At 29.9% G+C, this 21458-nt stretch overlaps 3 protein-coding genes across 3 annotated transcripts; 1 reads left to right on the top strand and 2 right to left on the bottom strand.

Moving 5' to 3' along the window:
* Positions 1-7113: 7113 nt before the first annotated feature.
* On the top strand, positions 7114-8933 carry Rps2 (ribosomal protein S2). Its single transcript, XM_083078293.1, has 3 exons — positions 7114-7221; positions 7824-8172; positions 8422-8933. Exons 2-3 carry the CDS (start codon positions 7825-7827, stop codon positions 8908-8910), a joined length of 837 nt encoding a protein of 278 aa, XP_082934419.1. The 5' UTR covers positions 7114-7221; position 7824; the 3' UTR covers positions 8911-8933.
* Positions 8934-9165: 232 nt separating this feature from the next.
* On the bottom strand, positions 9166-9989 carry L(2)37cg (RNA polymerases I and III subunit AC2 l(2)37Cg). The gene is made up of 3 exons (XM_083078294.1): positions 9760-9989; positions 9539-9633; positions 9166-9453 (listed from the first exon to the last, which is right to left on the bottom strand). Exons 1-3 carry the CDS (start codon positions 9778-9780, stop codon positions 9243-9245), a joined length of 327 nt encoding a protein of 108 aa, XP_082934420.1. The 5' UTR covers positions 9781-9989; the 3' UTR covers positions 9166-9242.
* Positions 9990-15179: 5190 nt separating this feature from the next.
* Positions 15180-16112, bottom strand: LOC145959439 (uncharacterized). The gene is made up of 3 exons (XM_083078291.1): positions 16012-16112; positions 15685-15935; positions 15180-15577 (listed from the first exon to the last, which is right to left on the bottom strand). The coding sequence occupies exons 1-3, from the start codon at positions 16110-16112 to the stop codon at positions 15180-15182; spliced, it is 750 nt and encodes a 249-aa protein (XP_082934417.1).
* Positions 16113-21458: the final 5346 nt, after the last annotated feature.

The raw sequence follows: 21458 nt of genomic DNA, 5'->3' as shown, positions 1-21458 counted from the left end.
ACGCGACCGATTAATTAAAAATCGAATCATTAAGACGTACGTCAATAACCGCGGAATCATTTCGACCAATATCTTATTGTAATAAAAAAAATATAATTTGTTGTAATTTCACCGTGCGCCGCAAAAACCATCAAATCGAACAACTGACACTTTCAATATCCTTGCATCGATTAAAGCCGCGAAACCAGCTGATCGCCGGAGCCACGCGCCGCAAAAACCGTGTCAAAACAGTGTCAAAAACTCGGCCAACCGTCTTGCGGCCGAGACTCGCGCGACCCGTAATCGCCTAAGAATTATATAAAGGCGGTTTAAATACACAAATAATCATTACCTGCGTATACGCTATAGACTCGCACGCGCACACACATACACACCCACACACACACACACACACACACACACACACACACACACACACACACACACACACACACACACACGCACGCACGCACGCACGCACGCACGCACGCACGCACACACACGCACACGCACACGCACACACACACACACAATTGTATTCAATACACATAATAAACACTCACATTAAATAAGACATTGTGTAATTTTTCTTTTTCGTTCTCTATTCCGTACGAACCCCGATTTTCGACGAGCTGTCCGTCTATAATTATAATCAAATTCACCGCGGAAAACGAGAAGTTACAATTTTATATTTTAGAAATGTTGATCATAATTTTATGTAATACTGAAATATATGAACTACTCATATAAATTGATAAATATATAAGTATATAAATATATAAGCATATAAGTATATAAAAATTAAATGTGAGAGATTCAAACTGTAAAATTTTAGACTTACATTGTAAAATCAGTGATTACAATAATGCATATTTCATGCAAATTTTGCTCTTAAATTCTTCGTAAATTAAATGATTATTAAAAACGATGTGATAAATATTGAGATTGTGTCTAAAATATTTCAATTATGTTTTTTTTTATATTTATATTAAAGTTTTAATTTATACGAATTTATTTTTACATTGTTTAAACTTAGATATTCGTTAGTTACGTATAATATTATTTATATTTTATTTATATATTATTTACAGTTTAACATCGCATTTAATATAAGTTCTTTTATATATTATGGAAGTAAGAAAAAAAAAGTTTATAACGTGTTATTAGAGCGTTTCAACTATATCATTTTATCGTACGATAAATATTGGCTCCATTATATGTTCGTCATGTTTGATAGTTTCATGGGTGCCATTGTGATTATTGTGATAATGTTGCTAATAATTGTAATTCAGCATTATTATAATAAAAGGCATTATTTGCAGATAGTCTATTGTAAAAGTAGCAATTAGTTGAAAATTAGTTTGTTGCAAAGAATTTAATAATATATGCAATTTTATATAATTATTTGTGTGACTGTTTTTTAAATATAGGACTGAATATTGGTATGTCATTGTGTAGCAAAATTTTACGTGCAACTTTTCATTTTTTTAATACATATGCGATTTAGTATCTAATGAAATATCATAGAAAATTTTTAAAATTCCAAAAGCTAAACGGATTATTTGGCACAATCTTCCATCTTTCTTTCTTTCTTTCTTTAATTTGACATCATTCGGTTATGAAATCATTAGAAATACAAAATTTTCAGTTTTAAGATAAAAGAAGATTATAGGAAAGCTCTGAAAATCTAGGAAGATAATTCTCTAAGCACTTTTGTAAAAAAGAAACAGAATTTTTTCAAGCGAAAGGTTTGTATGTGGAGTGATATAATATCTACAGAATTACAACATATTATTTTCTTTTGTTCACAATCAGTTTTATTCAACTGATTAAAAAAATTTATGTGACATGCTGTTTAACATTTATTTACTGAAGTTCACTTGTTTTATTATGTTTAATATTTACAAACGCTAACCTTATAATTATAACAATATCCTCTATCATTGACACTCTATATATGATATCCTGTACAAATGATAAGATCGTATAGACTAAATTTATTTCACTGAGTGAAGAATTGTTATTTCCTTCTGATTCATTTTCTCCTAATTCATTTTCTCCTGCTTCATTTCCTCCTAATTCATTTCCTCCTAATTCATTTCCTTCTAATTCATTTCCTCCTAATGAATCAGAGTCAGCCTGAAACAGTCGATATCATTCCAATAGCCATCATTATCATAAAAGCAAATGCAAGTTTCATCTGCGAATTTTATAAATAAAATATTAATAATAACAAAGAAATACAAGATAATAATACAAAAATTTAAAAAATATCAATTATATTATTAAATCTATAATATTAAATTTACAGTATTATTAAATTCATGTTTATTTTTGAACATAAGTATGATAATAGAGTGCCCTTAGAAAGTGACTCGATAATGAAGAAGTATTAAGACTCAAATTTGTAAAATATAAAATAGATAACATATTGTTCGTATATTTGACGTTGCTAAATTCGATTATAATTTGATGATATTTTTTTACTATATATAAGTTCTTTTGTATGGAGCGTAAAATAACAATTTGAATAGATATAATATTAAAATTTAAAGAATAATAAAGATGAAAATAAAAAGAAGTATACTGGCTTCTTATTACTATTCTATTACTTATACTGTCTACTTTTATTAAAGCTAAGTCTATTAAATATTTTTAATTTTAAATAATTAAAGATATGAAATAAAGTCTATTAAAAAATTCTAAATACTTTATCTACTATCCTAAAAAGAAAAGCTATTAAATAATTTTGATAGATCAAGATGGCATAGTTTTAAAAAATTTCACTTTTTAAATTCTTTTTTATTTATTTTTAAACACACGACTATTAGGTAGCTTATAATTATTTCCTTTTCAATATGAGAACGAAACTAATAGTAAAATATTAATGAAAACGTATTTTAATTTAAAATATCTTAAGTATAAGAATTTGAGGAATATTATTCAATTTATTTACAATAATGAGATGTAAATAAGGTCGCAATATTTTGAGTATGTTTGCAAATTTTGAAACTTCGACAACTCATGTAATAATAATTAATAATTCATGTTTTTCAATTTAGATATATTATTTAAATAGCTAAGAAAATAATAGTTTATAATTTTATTAAAAATTTTAATTTTTTTTTCTTGTTATTCTTTCTTAAAAATTATTTTAAATATAATTCTGAAAATTTGATCCGTTTTTTCGTGATTAATTTATCTATTTATCATCAGTCCAATTCAATTGTACACAGAAATAAATCTTCCCTTGTTTTTATTTCACTAATATCGATAAAAATATATTAAAGTATATACATATAAGAGATACGTATAAAGAATAAGATATTTTAATAGATAGTTTATTGATTAGATAGGTATTGTGATAGAGATAGTTTATGATTCGGAGTATCTTTGTTCTTATTTTTTCTTTTTCTTTTTAAAGAGAGTTATTTATATTAGAATTATTTATATTATTCAACGCACATATAATTGATCTATTTGCTACTCACTTTTAATCCTTCTTCCAGAAATTTGTAACATAAATTTCAAGGGAAATTGCAATGAAAAATTGTACGTTAAATTTTGCTACACAATGACATACCAATATTCAGTTCTGTATTTATAAAACAGTCAAATAATTATATAAAATTGTATATGTTATTAAATTCTTTTGCAACAAACTAATTTCTAACTAATTGCAACTTTTAAAATAGACTATCTGCAAATAATGCATTTTTTATGTTTGTGCAATTAAATTTTAAAATATCATTTATGATACCTTCTTGTGAGTTTAAAAAATAATTTTAAATTCTTATAAAGAATATATGAAGAAAACATTTTTTATTAGTAATTATTTAATTCAGAATAATGTAAAAAAACATATAAAAATTGATGAATATAATTGATCAATATTATTATATAATTTAACATATAAAATGAAAAAGAATTATGAGATATACTTTATATATATATATATATATATATATATATATATATAAAGTGAGATATACAATTGTATCAAATACGAAAACATTGCATTTATATACATTAATGATTTAAGCAATAATTCTTACAAAATTTTGAGTAAATAATTTTTTTGAAAAGAGTAAGAGCAATTAACAATTACAATTTTTTTTTTCGAAATAATTATGTGTTTTCTTTACACCAATCGATTCCTCTTATTATTTTATACATAAAAGTATTAAGATAAGATAATAGAAAAATGTAAAATTAAGAAATGATTTCAAGCCTCATAACTCTGAAAGTAGTTTATGAAAACTAACTTAATTATAGTGTTTTGGGAAGCTCTCGAGATGAGCTACAAGAATATGCAAAAGCATATAGGGTAACCCATTTAAAAAGTTGGAGGTGGCCTTCACGTGACCTTCAGGTGACTCTTCAAGGTCAAACTAATGGCACCGTCTTATGTCCCCCTCGAAACCATACAACTTTTATCTGAAACATTTTTTCGTATCTTTTAGACTTTACGTGATATTTCGATGGCAAAGTTAAAATGAAACACCCTGTATATATACATATATATACATATATATATACAGGGTGTTCCATATATATATATATGGAAATAAATAGCTTAAAATTATTCCAGCAGACACTGGTTTTATCTGTAATAGGTTTTTGGAATAATTGTAATGTTCCCTTTTGTAATTTTTTAATTATTTCTTCTTTTTTGTACGCAGACATTTTATAAAGATGATTCACTTTTATTTTAACACAGACTTAAGCTTTACTATTCGAAGGCATGTATATGACTGATGAACTGAGTATTTTTCATTATGCGTAATTAAACGTTCGATTATTCAAACAAGGTCAAGGTACTAAAGATAAAAAAAACAATATTTTTAAATAAAAAAATAAAGACATTAAATAAAATCATGTTTCTGCTACAAATATAATTATTTTATTTAAAATATAAATATTTTTATTTATTTAAATCTTTTCTTTACCAGTGTATTTATAAATAAATATGGATATATATTTTTAATTATATATATAATTATCTAAATAACTAGAAGCGAACTAATAATAGTCAATACGTTGCAATTCAGGCGCAAGGATATATTTTAAAAACAATAATAAAAAGGTTATTATTCTCAACGAATTTAAGTAACACAATCGTGTCAAAAATTAAAAATCAAAAATTGAAAAATAAAAAATCGCTTAATATTTATTATCCAAGTATATACAATAAAAAAAGAAATTTTGTCACGATTTATTGTTATTTAAGTTCGCTTAATAATGTGCATTCGAATAATAAAGTTGTACTGTATGTTGATTTAAAAAAACAAAAATAAATAATATCTTACTTAAATTTACAATAATAATAAATTTTCCTAATTTTATAATTACATATAGATTTATAATTATACATTTTGTTTATTATTTTCTGTTTTAATAATTACATATTTTCATTTTACAATTACATATTTTATGTTTACTTATTTATTTAATTTATTTATTTATTTGATAGTTTTTAATAATTTTTATTAAAGTAGTTGCTTACGTTTCGTACATTTCGGATATAAATATACACACATGTTTTCTAATTAATTTTATTTATTTTAATATTTTTTATTAATAAATTTTATTATTTAATATTAAAAAATTTTATTTATTTTATTGCATTTTTTATTTTAATTTATTAATAATTCTAAGATTTTTAGTAAAAATTTTTCAAATAAATGAATAAAAAGTGAAATTGCAATTTTATTCGAATTCATTATTGTAATGTGTTGCGTACGCCGGATCACACATCTCGACTTCAGGAATCATCGGGAACCGTCGAGAATAAAAAATCTCGATTTGTCCCGAGTCCCGATATTACCGAAAGGTCTCGGTTCCCGTCATAGCAGGTAATCTTTATCTTATCCCCACTCTATCCACTTACGAGTTCGACCGAGACCCATGGTAAAGACTGTCGAGACCGAGCGGGAATAAAACGATATTTGCTCGCCTTTAATGGGAGTACATAATATCTCTACATCATATATCATTTTATCGCGATTGTAAAATCACAAATTATGTGTCTGTTTTGTTGCGATTGTAGAATCACAAATTATCTGTCATCGAGCAAATTTCAACTTTTATTTGTTAAAAATCAAAATAACTTAATATATAGTTTTCGTAATAATTTTATATATATGTATATATTTATATGTATGTATGTATATGTATATATGTATGTTTATATGTATATATAATTTGAAATTAATTTGAAATTAATTAAAAATCAGTTGTTATTCTGTTTATAGAAACGTGAAAAATACGTTTCTTTAATTATAATTTTAAAAACGTTTCTCTCGAAACGATTTTTATTAATGCTTTACGGTTAAAAAACATTAGATACATTTAAGAAACGTATATAAAAAAATGTGTGCTATCTGCTAAAGGTAAAGTTTGAATATTACATATTAGAAATAATATAATTATCGTCTATAAATATGTCCTTTTATGTAATAATATATACTATAATTTAATTAAGTGTATATTGAATGTGTGTTTTAGCGCTTTCGATTCAAGACAAAGTCGGTAACTTAATGCAAAGCAAAGAATTTGATGCTCTCATCATAGATTTGAACGCAAAAAACAGCTTGTTGGATAATTTTAGAGAAAATTATTTATAAATTATTTATAAAATACACTCGAGAAAAAAACTCCAAAGATTTATACATTCCGGCAATGATCATAATACAGTATCAGTTTATGTAAAAGGCAGAAAAATTAAATAAGAAAAATTTTATTTTATAATATGTTACTGTTACAATTATAAAATATCATTCCGTAATAAAAATAAGCTATTGAATGAATTATAAAATGCCCCTTTTTTATAAACAAATTTACAAATAATATTCTCTAATAATATTTTAAAGATTAAAAATAAATGATTCATTAATTTTTCGCTTTTCTTTTAATAATTTTATTAATTTTATTAATATTAATTTTAAATATTAATTTTATTAATAAGTATCGCAATAGTTATCTTAAGTATAATATATTAAATATCTCTTACGATTAAAATTGCATGCTTATTATTATGTTAACAATCGAGTTTGTTCATTTATCTTTAAGATCTATGTAATATTCTTTTAAAGATGATCTCACTGTAAACAAAATAAAAAAAAAATACGCGCTCTTTTTTGAAACACCGGACATGACTTTTGCATAAAAAGCGCCACCTGGACGATCGATCACAATCTTCTTCCGTGATTCACGTGCAAGAAAGAGGTTGAAAAAAGTAACGTAAGTATATATGTTTGAGAAATTTTTCGTCCTTTCACGTTTTATACTATAACAAAATAATCCTTGCATATTAATCATATAAGATGTTTAGAAAATGAGTATTCTTACACATAAGAAATTATGTCAAAATGTCTTGTCAAATTCATTGACACGTGTTGACGTGTCGCGTGTTCACGCTTTATGATTAAAAATAAAGAATAATGTAAATATCAAAAAATATAAATTATATTTTCAAGTTCTATTTCATTATAATATGATTTCTGTTTTCTTTATATTAGCAGTAGCGATTATAAAATCAAATTTTATAATCCCTAACAAATTAGGTTATAGTCAAATAGAACTTGAGAATATAATTGATATTTAGATTATAATTGATTATTACATATTCTTGATTTTTAATCATGAAGCGTGGCTCTCCAACATGTGGAGTTTGACAAGACCTTTTGAAACATGACAGAACTTCTTATGTAAAAATATAGTGATAAGGCTATATCTAGCATGGCAATTATCAGTAATACTTTCAAGGAATCCCAATGTTTCAGGATAAATATTATCTATAATTTTAAGAAGCATTTTCTTTATAATATATTACTCAATCACAGAATGGCGGACGCTGCTCCAGCCACACGTGGAGGTTTTCGTGGAGGTTTTGGCTCTCGTGGAGCAGGAGGTGATCGGGGAGGCCTCAGAGGTCGTGGTCGTGGTAGAGGCAGAGGACGTGGACGTGGACGTGGGAAAGAAGATAGCAAGGAATGGGTCCCTGTCACGAAGCTTGGTCGTCTGGTTAGAGATGGCAAAATCCAATCACTCGAGCACATCTATCTATTCTCCTTACCCATCAAGGAGTACGAAATCATTGACAAGTTTCTTGGTCCAGATCTGAAGGATGAAGTTCTGAAAATCATGCCTGTACAGAAGCAGACTCGAGCTGGTCAACGCACGCGTTTCAAGGTAAAATTAAAAGTGTCTTCTTTTTTCAGCTTATATTATTAAGATATCTCTAGCGATTAAAGTTGATAAAAAGATATGGAATATGAAAATTTAGAGGCATTAACAAGAATATTAAACTAGAAAAAATTATGTAAAAGGCTAAGGATCAGGCTTTGATCCTTAGCCTTCTATATAATTTTTTCTAATTTATCATTCGGACCTTTGTTTGCTTATATTATTAAGAATATTAAAAATGCAAATATCCTATAGGCTTTTGTTGCCATCGGAGACAGTAACGGACACATTGGATTGGGAGTGAAGTGTTCCAAAGAAGTAGCCACTGCCATTCGCGGTGCTATTATTCTCGCTAAGCTCTCCGTCGTTCCGGTTCGTCGCGGTTACTGGGGCAACAAGATTGGCAAGCCGCATACCGTGCCATGCAAAGTAACTGGCAAGTGCGGTTCCGTGCAAGTGCGTCTGATACCTGCACCCAGAGGTACTGGTATCGTGTCTGCTCCAGTTCCCAAAAAACTGCTTCAAATGGCGGGTATCGAGGATTGCTACACCTCAGCTAGAGGATCCACCTGCACACTCGGCAACTTCGCCAAGGCCACTTATGCCGCGATCGCCAAAACTTACGCGTATCTGACGCCCGACTTATGGAAGGAACAAGCTTTGGCTAAAGCACCGTACCAAGAATTCGCTGATTTTCTGTCAAAGACTCACAAAGGTGGCGTGAGAGCTGCTGAAGTTGTTTAAATAAACATCCAATCTCCATAGAATGTCTTTGAAAAAATGGATTTTATTTTCCTCTCCAATCCTTTAATTTCTTGTACTATTATTTAGTGTACTGTATATCTTAGTTTGTCTTTATCCTTTATAAGAATTTATTTAATTAATAGATATCCAAATTTGTATATATTCTATATAATCCATTATTTCAAAATCTATTATTAAATTTATTATTAAAAATCCATTATTAAAAAGAGCCAAGGCTATATCTGAGTAAATATATGAAGTTTAGTAGTATATTTTTATATATAATTAGAAAACTTGTCTATGATACATAAATCTAAAAAAAGATGACAATGTTACGTAGTGTCCATAGGAATGTCATTTGAGGATTTGAAATTTTTGTAAGCTGTGTCAAATGTTTCAATGGTATGATCACATATTCTTTCAAGATCTTGTAGACCTCGCTTCAACACTTCAATAGCACTTTCTCCAGTTGTTTGAATGTTGAAGTGTATTTTGTTCTCTGCCGGATGAGGCACAGTGTAAGCGCATATTTTTATGCCAGGACTGCAAAGAAAATGGATTAAAAGAATTATTAGAAAAGTTTAATATATGCTTACTATTTTATTCATAAAGTCCAAGTAATACGTACTATTGATTTATCACGTAAGAAAGTGCATTTCCCAAAGTATGTCCCTCGTCGACGAGGACGAAGGTACCGTATGTGATTCCTTGATTTCCTGGTATCTGTATTTACAATTAATCATCGAATAATTTCCATTTTTGTAACTTTAGATTCTTAAAATCGATCGAAACATATTTAATTGCCAATTAATATTATACAATAAAATAAAAATTCGTGAAATCAATTACCCTTGAAAGACGCTTTTCCATTGTATATAATCTTCACACAAACACCTTTAGCTTCTAATATTTCTCGTACTAATCCACGTGGTACAGAGCTGCGTGGTATAAGAGATCTATTCTTTTTGACTGAACTGACTGCACTAGAGAGAAAAAAATAGTATAGTGCAGTTAGAGAACAAATCTCACACATGAGTAATCCCTCGAACGCCAGCTGACGCTCAGTCATGTACGCCTTTCATGAAATAAAGGATGTCATTGGATCTTGTGCGGAAGAGAAATATGAAATATTAAATAATGGAAGCAAAAATAATGTAAAGATTTTAAAAAATAAAGTAAATAAAAAAATAAATATTTATACATAAATATTATTAACACAGATCGTAGTAAAACTATTAATAATTAATAATATATAATCGTAGTAAAACTATTAATATATAATCGTAATAAAACTATTAATAATAATAACATAATTATATAATTATTAATTAATAATTATATTATTATATTATTATTATTATTATTATTATTATTATTATTATTATTATTATTATTATTATTATTATTATTATTATTATTATTATTATTATTATTATTACATAATTATTATTTTATATAATAATATATAATATTTTATACAATAATAATTATATAATTATTATTATATAATTATTTTATTTATAATTTATATGGGTCCTCCGAAATTAGAGTTACGAGCCTGTTAAAGCCGGCCACGTGCTCAATGACGGTCGCGCATGCGCACGAGAGTCTCAGCTGATTGTGAGATTTGCTCTCCATCAGAGAGAAGACTAAAGGTGAAAGCACATAAAATTGCAGGAGCACATAACCATAAGCATAAGAAAATTGATTGGTTCATTTTCTTATGCATATATTTGTGGACCAATCAATTTCTTTATGCTTATGGTTATGCGCCTATGCAATTTTATGTGCTTTCACCTTAAAGGTGGAAGCACATAAAATTGCAGGAGCACATAACCATAAGCATAAGAAAATTGATTGGTTCATTTTCTTATGCATATATTTGTGGACCAATCAATTTCCTTATGCTTATGGTTATGCGCCTATGCAGTTTTATGTGCTTTTACCTTAAGGGCTCGTTCCCACTGAGCGCGTCACGCGTCGCGTCAACCAGCGTGAGCCAATCAAAACATCCCATTGTAATAACACGGAAAACATGTTATTACAATGGGATGTTTTGATTGGCTCACGCTGGTTGACGCGACGCGTGACGCGCTCAGTGGAAACCATAGACATAGGAATACAGAGACCGAGCATAAGTTCACGAGATAGGCGAGAGAGGTGAAGCCAAAATGCGGGAGGGAATGTGCCTGCTTTCTATTGGCTACGAATCTGCGCATGGTCTGTACCGCTATATATGAAAAAAGAATAAAAGATATTCGTAATATGATTTAATAGCAAAAATGTGTAACAAAATATATAAAAATTTATAATTATTCTGAAATTAAAATCAAGGATAAAGAATGAATTTTGAAACAAATTAAATTAATAAACATAATGAAAATATTTATGAATCAAGATACAAAAATTTCTTTATTGTCCTTCAAACAGTACAAGTTTATTAAAAAAAATGGCGTTTGCTATTAGACTTATCTATACTATTTAAAGCGAGGTAATGTAATCTAATTTTTACATATTTTGAATAATGGTACGCAATAAATGTACGGCATGATTTTCCATCGCTAATTGGTCGTGCACATGATCATTTAACTCGTTGAATATATTAATTTGCATAAATTTCTTTAAAACTTGAATCGTTATATATTCTACGTTATATTTTCGTTTCAGAAATATTTCACTTTCATGAATGATACTTCGAATTTCTGATTCACATTTACGTGCAATTTTTATGACATCACTGGAAGGTTGTATTAATCCTCCACGATTTTTGCGATTTATGAAATTGTTTCTTTCTGCTTTTGCTATTAATACGGCCAAACAATTTTCGCAAAGTAAACTTTTTTGTAATTGTTTAACAATATATCCAGCAATATATTCTATAATATTATGTGAAAACTCTGTTATTTCTCTAATATTGGAAACATAATTATGATCACAAAATGTTTGTAAAGTGTTATTATTTTCATCGAAATTTTCATTAAATTTATCATATAATCTTGAAAATCTACTTGTGGAATTAATAATGTCTTGTGATTGTTGGATTTTACCGGCTGATGAAACATGTAAAATAGATATTTCCTCTAACGGTATACAATTTCCCGTATTCGAACTCCGTATGTCTGAGTAAACTAGAATTTTTTTCATCGCTGCTTTAAACTGCCTCACCGTGGGATTATTATTACCTCCTCCATGATGTCTTAAGCACCCAAACAATAACTCTACATGATCTTGACTTAATTTATAAAATGGTAAATACTTTAAAAATTTGTTTTTTTCGCAAAGCTCTTCATACAATATGAATGCACTTTCAATACAAATTAGAAAACCTAGAAACTCAGTTTTTCGCCGAGATTCAATTACTAATTCGCTATTATTATTTTTCAATGATAATATGTACATTTTGCATTCATTTAACTTGTCTTTTATCAAATTAATATTTTCTGAATTTATTACTTGCTTAAGTCCAGCCTGGCGCATACTTTTTGAATTTAAAATATCAAATAAGATCAATAATATCATTAAAATTTAATAAAAACTGAATTGTTCCGTTGCATGACTCAAATTCTTTTAACATCAAATTATCTTTACAAAATAAAAGTGAATCGGCTACAGACTTACTGAAAATTTGTGTTGCCAATCGAACTTTCATTTTTTGTTTGAAATAGTTAACATGAGCACTTCGTAATTTATTCCCTAAATGCATTCCCTCACTTTCCTGCAATTTATGTAAAGTCAAAATATGAGACCATTGTATTTTTTGATTATTTATATCAATCAAATTGTGGATGTCTCCAAAAGTATTGCGCACTAGTTTCAACATGTGACAAGGATCAAGAAAAGCTACAATTTTGTCACTCGTAACTGGATGTGGAAATGACGTCTGCAAGGAGGAAACATTGTTAAAATCACAACCAAGGAGTTTTAATACACTAAAATTGGTTGGGGTTCCATCACAAGTGACCGATATTATTTTCAAACCAGTATCATGCAAAGCTTTGAGACACTCTATCAGTAAATTACTTTTTTCTTTTGAGGCTAATCCTTTCACAACATAGTATGCAATTGGAATTTTCCATGCACTATTTATACATGTAACCATGAAAACTAACGCTTCACGTGCTAAAGTAGTATCTTCACAATAAATATCTGTACCAAGATCAATATAGCCATTAAATTTTGTTCCATCGTATTCTAAATGCTCCCGAATTGACATTTCATCAAATTGCAGACTTCCAAATAACATATAATTTGTATTTTTCACACGTTTTTTAATAGACTCTATTCCTTCTATGCTAATGCCAGGGTTTCCATGCACAGTTCTATACCACGATGATATGGTTTTTACATGCGGTAAACACAAACCAAATTCCCTACGAACATATTCCCTGGCAAAAATGAGACGTTTCATGAACGTTTGTTTGGCGTTTACATGAACGTTTGTGGAAGTTCGTCGAGAGTTTAAAAACGATTAGTAAAGAGTTTGTAGAACAAAAATTGCAACACTGCAGCGTTTGAAAGACGTTTGTACATAGCGTTTTTGAGAGTTTGCATAGCGTTTACATGGCGTATGCAAAGAGTTCTTTAAACATTTATAGATTCTCTATTAAGTGTTTAATTTCATCTTTGGAAACTGCGTGCATCCTCTATTAAGCGATTACCCGACAAAAACAGTACGTGAAATCCACGTTATTACCACGTAGATTAATATCGTTGAATCTACGTGGATATTCGAGTGGATAATCCGCTCAAAAACGGTACTAGAATCTACGTGGAATCTATGTGAAAATTTCATGAACTTTCGAGACATATTACTTTTTCCATTTTTGATAAGTGAATATCTTGGACATTTATAAAAGTATATAAATACACTCGGCCATAAGAATAATTTTATTTTTATTTATATTTTATTTTTAATATACGCAATAAATAGGCTATCTCCCATTTATCCGTTTAATTTCAAATAATCTGTTCCATATTCTGAATCCCAACAAGCGATCCAGATTATTAAACAAATTATTTTAAATTAAATCAGTTTATTAAATTAAACTGACTAAAGAACCGTCTACAATGAAAATAATATCGGTGCAGTGGACGGTGGAGTAAGACTAAGAGTAATGCGAAATGGAAAAGAATCATTCGCTTACGCCTTACTCCACCGTCCACTCCATATTACTTCCATCGTAGACGGTCCTTAAAAGAAAAAATAAACTTCGGATCGTGTTAGTATCAGTTCTTTATATACACTTTATGACGGAAAGTTGAATACGAGTTAGCTAATTTGATGCAGCGCCGCATAGCGGCAAAGCGAGGAAGCATATTCTATATACATACATATGTACTATTACATTTCTTAGGCGTTTCTTAGGCGTTTCCAAGCCGTTTGTGTAAACGCCGTACAATTCGCCACATTGAAAAAGTATTTGCTGAAAGTGAAAAAACGGTATTGGAAAAAGTGTTTGTTAAACGTTTGAAAAGTCTGATAGTAAACTCTGTACACGAAGATGTATCAACGTTTACTGAACGTACTCTGAAAAATGTTACCTCAGCATTGCAAAACTTTCATGTAACATTATATAAAGATAAACTTAAATTTAAAGGCCATAAGAGCTAAACGCGGATGATAGTGCGTAAGTTCAACGAGAAAATAAGTTTTTCGTTGAAACTTATTTGTGTGCACAGGGCACAAATTTTCTTGGTACGATACCAAGCAAATTTAAATAATTCTCAATTCGAGAATTTATTTAATTATTATCCCTCTTTCCCCCCTGTAATGTTGTAGGCGAGAAAAAGCTCAGTGGTAAGAGCAGTCGCCCGGCAAGCGAAAGACTCGGGTTCGATTCCCGATTCAGCGACTTTCGGCCCGATATTTTTCTCGCCTACAACATTACAGGGGGGAAAGAGGGATAATAATTAAATAAATTCTCGAATTGAGAATTATTTAAATTTGCTTGGTATCGTACCAAGAAAATTTGTGCCCTGTGCACACAAATAAGTTTCAACGAAAAACTTATTTTCTCGTTGAACTTACGCACTATCATCCGCGTTTAGCTCTTATGGCCTTTAAATTTAAGTTTATGTTTTATACACAGAGCCTAATTTCTTATATAGTTATTATATAAAGAGTTTGTAGAACAAAAATTGCAACACTGCAGCGTTTGATAAGCATTCAAAACCCAACAGCGTTATGTAAGTGCTCTTACAAAGTTTGAAAAGCATATAAACTCTCAGAAAACCCTCACTCAACGGTTGTTAACGCTTTATAAAGTTTCTTATTTTCGCCAGGGTTCATAAGCCCGCGGAGAATAATAGTGTAGCGTTAATGCAAATGAACGCAAAGCTGCCTCATATTGCTTAGGCACAGGTTGATTAGTTTGCTTCTTAATGAAGCATTTAAACATTGCACTTTTTGATCCACCTAAAGTATTCATCACGTCGGCCTGTGTTTCATTTAGCAAGTGTTTTTCCTTTAAGACACGTAATATGTGTTTCAATGAAGTCACTTGATCAGTAGATCGACGTAACTTTTGTTGAAACGCTCGTAATTTTTTTGCATGAATCTTCTTCATATTTACAATTTGTTGTCTCAATCTTTTCTTTTCTGGAGAATTATAAATTAGTTTTGGTGATACCATTGTTGCTTTGTCTTCTTTTGATGTTGATGATTGGGCTAAAATGCGAATAACAATAACGAGAAGTAATATATGTAGATTCAAAATTATTTAAAAATTATTGGATTACACATTTTTAAGATATAGATAATTTTTTAACATATACATGTATCAAACAATTCATTTTCGGCTCTGTCTTCGTCGATTCTAAAGGGCGATGCTTGTGGACTAAGTCGAATTTCGTCGATTCTAAAAGGCAATGCATTTGGCCTAAGTCGAATTTTCGACGGATTACTTTTATCTAAGGATTCTTGTTTGAAATGAGCAGAACAAATACGTGCTCCATTTGGAATGGGTGACGAATTAATACCCAAAATATCGAGCCACAAATTGCGAATTGTAGCATCTTTTGGAAAACTGAAGAGAAAACGATATTTGAAACAACAACTTTCAAAATGAACAAATAAACAATAAATTTTAAATTAAAACAAACGTGTGAAATGACACTTGTGCATTACGAATGCTATTTATTCTTTTCTTCCAATTTTGGCAATCTGATCTGTTTTTACAAGAAGGCACATAGCATAACACCATTTTAATATTTTTAGAACAAAATTATAAATTTAACTGAATTTTTGTAAGTTCGTTGCACAAATAGACTGTTTTTCAGTTCACTGAATTATAGTTCTACGAGATTAGACTTCAAGTTCATGCAGTTATGTATATCATTGCGCTTGCGCAAAATAAAAGCCAATCAAATTTAGGCACAATTTACCTCGTCTCACCGTCCCGCAATGGCTTCCCCCCCGCGAGCAAGAGCTCCGTCCCTTTATTCCTATGTCTATGGCGGGAAGCGTATTGGAGTGCTTCGTTTACATTTTATGGAGCGTTTAGGAAGTGTAAATGAAGAGTTCCTAAAATGTCAATCATTGAAGTGTGCGGGAAGCGTATTGGAGTGCTTCGTTCACATTTTATGGAGCGTTTAGGAAGTGTAAATGAAGAGTTTCTAAATGTCAATCATTGAAGTGTGTGGGAAGCGTATCGGAGTGCTTCGTTCACATTTTATGGAGCGTTTGGGAAACGTAAAGAAAACATGAAATATTAAAGCGTAAGAGAAGCGTAAGGAATGTTTCGTCCACACGTTATGGAGCGTTCGAGAAATATGCATGAAGATTTAAAATCGCGAAGAGTTAATGGGAAGTCAATGAAGCTTCTAAGAAGCGTTTATTCTGTTCGTTTACGCTTCTTTGACACTTCGAGAAGCGTTTAATTTTCACCAAGGATGTAAAGAATCACGTTTAAAACAGTCATTATTAAAGTTATCGATCGTCTTTTAAATTATAGAAGAAAATATTTGCACTATCAGCATTTTGCATGAACTATTAAAAACAATATTCAAAGACGTGGAAAGATAAACAAAGCTTCAATGTATAAGTCAACGATTAAATTATAAGATAAATCGCGATTTAAAATTCCCGAGAAAACGCGACGAATAAATAAATCGATAATATTCGGAATATCCGCTTGTGATATGTATACCTTTTATAATATAATAATCGAAGCTCTCAATAGACACGTGCGCGATATAATTATTATCACGTAAATATAGAAAATCGAAAATATTTCGATAAACATTTGAGGTCTGTAATGTTTGTGAATATGCAATTCATCGACCGATTTACTTACGAATTTTTATAAGATAAATCGCGATTTAAAATTCGCAATAAAACGCGATGAATAAATAAATCGATAATATTCAGAATATTCAATTGCAGATACACGAGTGACATACCGGTAATCCGATAAAAAGAGGAGCGATCTTAAAAATGGAGAACGATTAACATCTTGTTTCTACATCAGATTTCGTAAGATCAATTTGCGAAGAAAAGTTAAGTGATCCATTGAACGTCGGGAACTTCACTGTAGGAGGGAACGAATCCTGGATCTTCCGGACTATTCCCGATAGCAATGATTTCAGTAATAAATCAACGACAATTATCCCTCGTCATTATCTTCCATTCACGAAATTGATATGCACATCAGAAAACATGTTCTTCCATTATTAAGAAATATATTTCTTTATTGAAAATTACCCTGGCGAAAATAAGAAACTTTATAAAGCGTTAACAACCGTTGAGTGAGGGTTTTCTGAGAGTTTATATGCTTTTCAAACTTTGTAAGAGCACTTACATAACGCTGTTGGGTTTTGAATGCTTATCAAACGCTGCAGTGTTGCAATTTTTGTTCTACAAACTCTTTATATAATAACTATATAAGAAATTAGGCTCTGTGTATAAAACATAAACTTAAATTTAAAGGCCATAAGAGCTAAACGCGGATGATAGTGCGTAAGTTCAACGAGAAAATAAGTTTTTCGTTGAAACTTATTTGTGTGCACAGGGCACAAATTTTCTTGGTACGATACCAAGCAAATTTAAATAATTCTCAATTCGAGAATTTATTTAATTATTATCCCTCTTTCCCCCCTGTAATGTTGTAGGCGAGAAAAATATCGGGCCGAAAGTCGCTGAATCGGGAATCGAACCCGAGTCTTTCGCTTGCCGGGCGACTGCTCTTACCACTGAGCTTTTTCTCGCCTACAACATTACAGGGGGGAAAGAGGGATAATAATTAAATAAATTCTCGAATTGAGAATTATTTAAATTTGCTTGGTATCGTACCAAGAAAATTTGTGCCCTGTGCACACAAATAAGTTTCAACGAAAAACTTATTTTCTCGTTGAACTTACGCACTATCATCCGCGTTTAGCTCTTATGGCCTTTAAATTTAAGTTTATCTTTATATAATGTTACATGAAAGTTTTGCAATGCTGAGGTAACATTTTTCAGAGTACGTTCAGTAAACGTTGATACATCTTCGTGTACAGAGTTTACTATCAGACTTTTCAAACGTTTAACAAACACTTTTTCCAATACCGTTTTTTCACTTTCAGCAAATACTTTTTCAATGTGGCGAATTGTACGGCGTTTACACAAACGGCTTGGAAACGCCTAAGAAACGCCTAAGAAATGTAATAGTACATATGTATGTATATAGAATATGCTTCCTCGCTTTGCCGCTATGCGGCGCTGCATCAAATTAGCTAACTCGTATTCAACTTTCCGTCATAAAGTGTATATAAAGAACTGATACTAACACGATCCGAAGTTTATTTTTTCTTTTAAGGACCGTCTACGATGGAAGTAATATGGAGTGGACGGTGGAGTAAGGCGTAAGCGAATGATTCTTTTCCATTTCGCATTACTCTTAGTCTTACTCCACCGTCCACTGCACCGATATTATTTTCATTGTAGACGGTTCTTTAGTCAGTTTAATTTAATAAACTGATTTAATTTAAAATAATTTGTTTAATAATCTGGATCGCTTGTTGGGATTCAGAATATGGAACAGATTATTTGAAATTAAACGGATAAATGGGAGATAGCCTATTTATTGCGTATATTAAAAATAAAATATAAATAAAAATAAAATTATTCTTATGGCCGAGTGTATTTATATACTTTTATAAATGTCCAAGATATTCACTTATCAAAAATGGAAAAAGTAATATGTCTCGAAAGTTCATGAAATTTTCACATAGATTCCACGTAGATTCTAGTACCGTTTTTGAGCGGATTATCCACTCGAATATCCACGTAGATTCAACGATATTAATCTACGTGGTAATAACGTGGATTTCACGTACTGTTTTTGTCGGGTAATCGCTTAATAGAGGATGCACGCAGTTTCCAAAGATGAAATTAAACACTTAATAGAGAATCTATAAATGTTTAAAGAACTCTTTGCATACGCCATGTAAACGCTATGCAAACTCTCAAAAACGCTATGTACAAACGTCTTTCAAACGCTGCAGTGTTGCAATTTTTGTTCTACAAACTCTTTACTAATCGTTTTTAAACTCTCGACGAACTTCCACAAACGTTCATGTAAACGCCAAACAAACGTTCATGAAACGTCTCATTTTTGCCAGGGAATATGTTCGTAGGGAATTTGGTTTGTGTTTACCGCATGTAAAAACCATATCATCGTGGTATAGAACTGTGCATGGAAACCCTGGCATTAGCATAGAAGGAATAGAGTCTATTAAAAAACGTGTGAAAAATACAAATTATATGTTATTTGGAAGTCTGCAATTTGATGAAATGTCAATTCGGGAGCATTTAGAATACGATGGAACAAAATTTAATGGCTATATTGATCTTGGTACAGATATTTATTGTGAAGATACTACTTTAGCACGTGAAGCGTTAGTTTTCATGGTTACATGTATAAATAGTGCATGGAAAATTCCAATTGCATACTATGTTGTGAAAGGATTAGCCTCAAAAGAAAAAAGTAATTTACTGATAGAGTGTCTCAAAGCTTTGCATGATACTGGTTTGAAAATAATATCGGTCACTTGTGATGGAACCCCAACCAATTTTAGTGTATTAAAACTCCTTGGTTGTGATTTTAACAATGTTTCCTCCTTGCAGACGTCATTTCCACATCCAGTTACGAGTGACAAAATTGTAGCTTTTCTTGATCCTTGTCACATGTTGAAACTAGTGCGCAATACTTTTGGAGACATCCACAATTTGATTGATATAAATAATCAAAAAATACAATGGTCTCATATTTTGACTTTACATAAATTGCAGGAAAGTGAGGGAATGCATTTAGGGAATAAATTACGAAGTGCTCATGTTAACTATTTCAAACAAAAAATGAAAGTTCGATTGGCAACACAAATTTTCAGTAAGTCTGTAGCCGATTCACTTTTATTTTGTAAAGATAATTTGATGTTAAAAGAATTTGAGTCATGCAACGGAACAATTCAGTTTTTATTAAATTTTAATGATATTATTGATCTTATTTGATATTTTAAATTCAAAAAGTATGCGCCAGGCTGGACTTAAGCAAGTAATAAATTCAGAAAATATTAATTTGATAAAAGACAAGTTAAATGAATGCAAAATGTACATATTATCATTGAAAAATAATAATAGCGAATTAGTAATTGAATCTCGGCGAAAAACTGAGTTTCTAGGTTTTCTAATTTGTATTGAAAGTGCATTCATATTGTATGAAGAGCTTTGCGAAAAAAACAAATTTTTAAAGTATTTACCATTTTATAAATTAAGTCAAGATCATGTAGAGTTATTGTTTGGGTGCTTAAGACATCATGGAGGAGGTAATAATAATCCCACGGTGAGGCAGTTTAAAGCAGCGATGAAAAAAATTCTAGTTTACTCAGACATACGGAGTTCGAATACGGGAAATTGTATACCGTTAGAGGAAATATCTATTTTACATGTTTCATCAGCCGGTAAAATCCAACAATCACAAGACATTATTAATTCCACAAGTAGATTTTCAAGATTATATGATAAATTTAATGAAAATTTCGATGAAAATAATAACACTTTACAAACATTTTGTGATCATAATTATGTTTCCAATATTAGAGAAATAACAGAGTTTTCACATAATATTATAGAATATATTGCTGGATATATTGTTAAACAATTACAAAAAAGTTTACTTTGCGAAAATTGTTTGGCCGTATTAATAGCAAAAGCAGAAAGAAACAATTTCATAAATCGCAAAAATCGTGGAGGATTAATACAACCTTCCAGTGATGTCATAAAAATTGCACGTAAATGTGAATCAGAAATTCGAAGTATCATTCATGAAAGTGAAATATTTCTGAAACGAAAATATAACGTAGAATATATAACGATTCAAGTTTTAAAGAAATTTATGCAAATTAATATATTCAACGAGTTAAATGATCATGTGCACGACCAATTAGCGATGGAAAATCATGCCGTACATTTATTGCGTACCATTATTCAAAATATGTAAAAATTAGATTACATTACCTCGCTTTAAATAGTATAGATAAGTCTAATAGCAAACGCCATTTTTTTTAATAAA

The sequence above is a fragment of the Camponotus vicinus genome, unplaced genomic scaffold, assembly GCF_025532165.1.
Source record: "Camponotus vicinus isolate PSW18456_S1 unplaced genomic scaffold, iyCamVici1.0 SCAF_1, whole genome shotgun sequence".
NCBI classification, from domain to species: domain Eukaryota; kingdom Metazoa; phylum Arthropoda; class Insecta; order Hymenoptera; family Formicidae; genus Camponotus; species Camponotus vicinus.
This window is presented reverse-complemented; position numbering and strand designations above follow the sequence as displayed.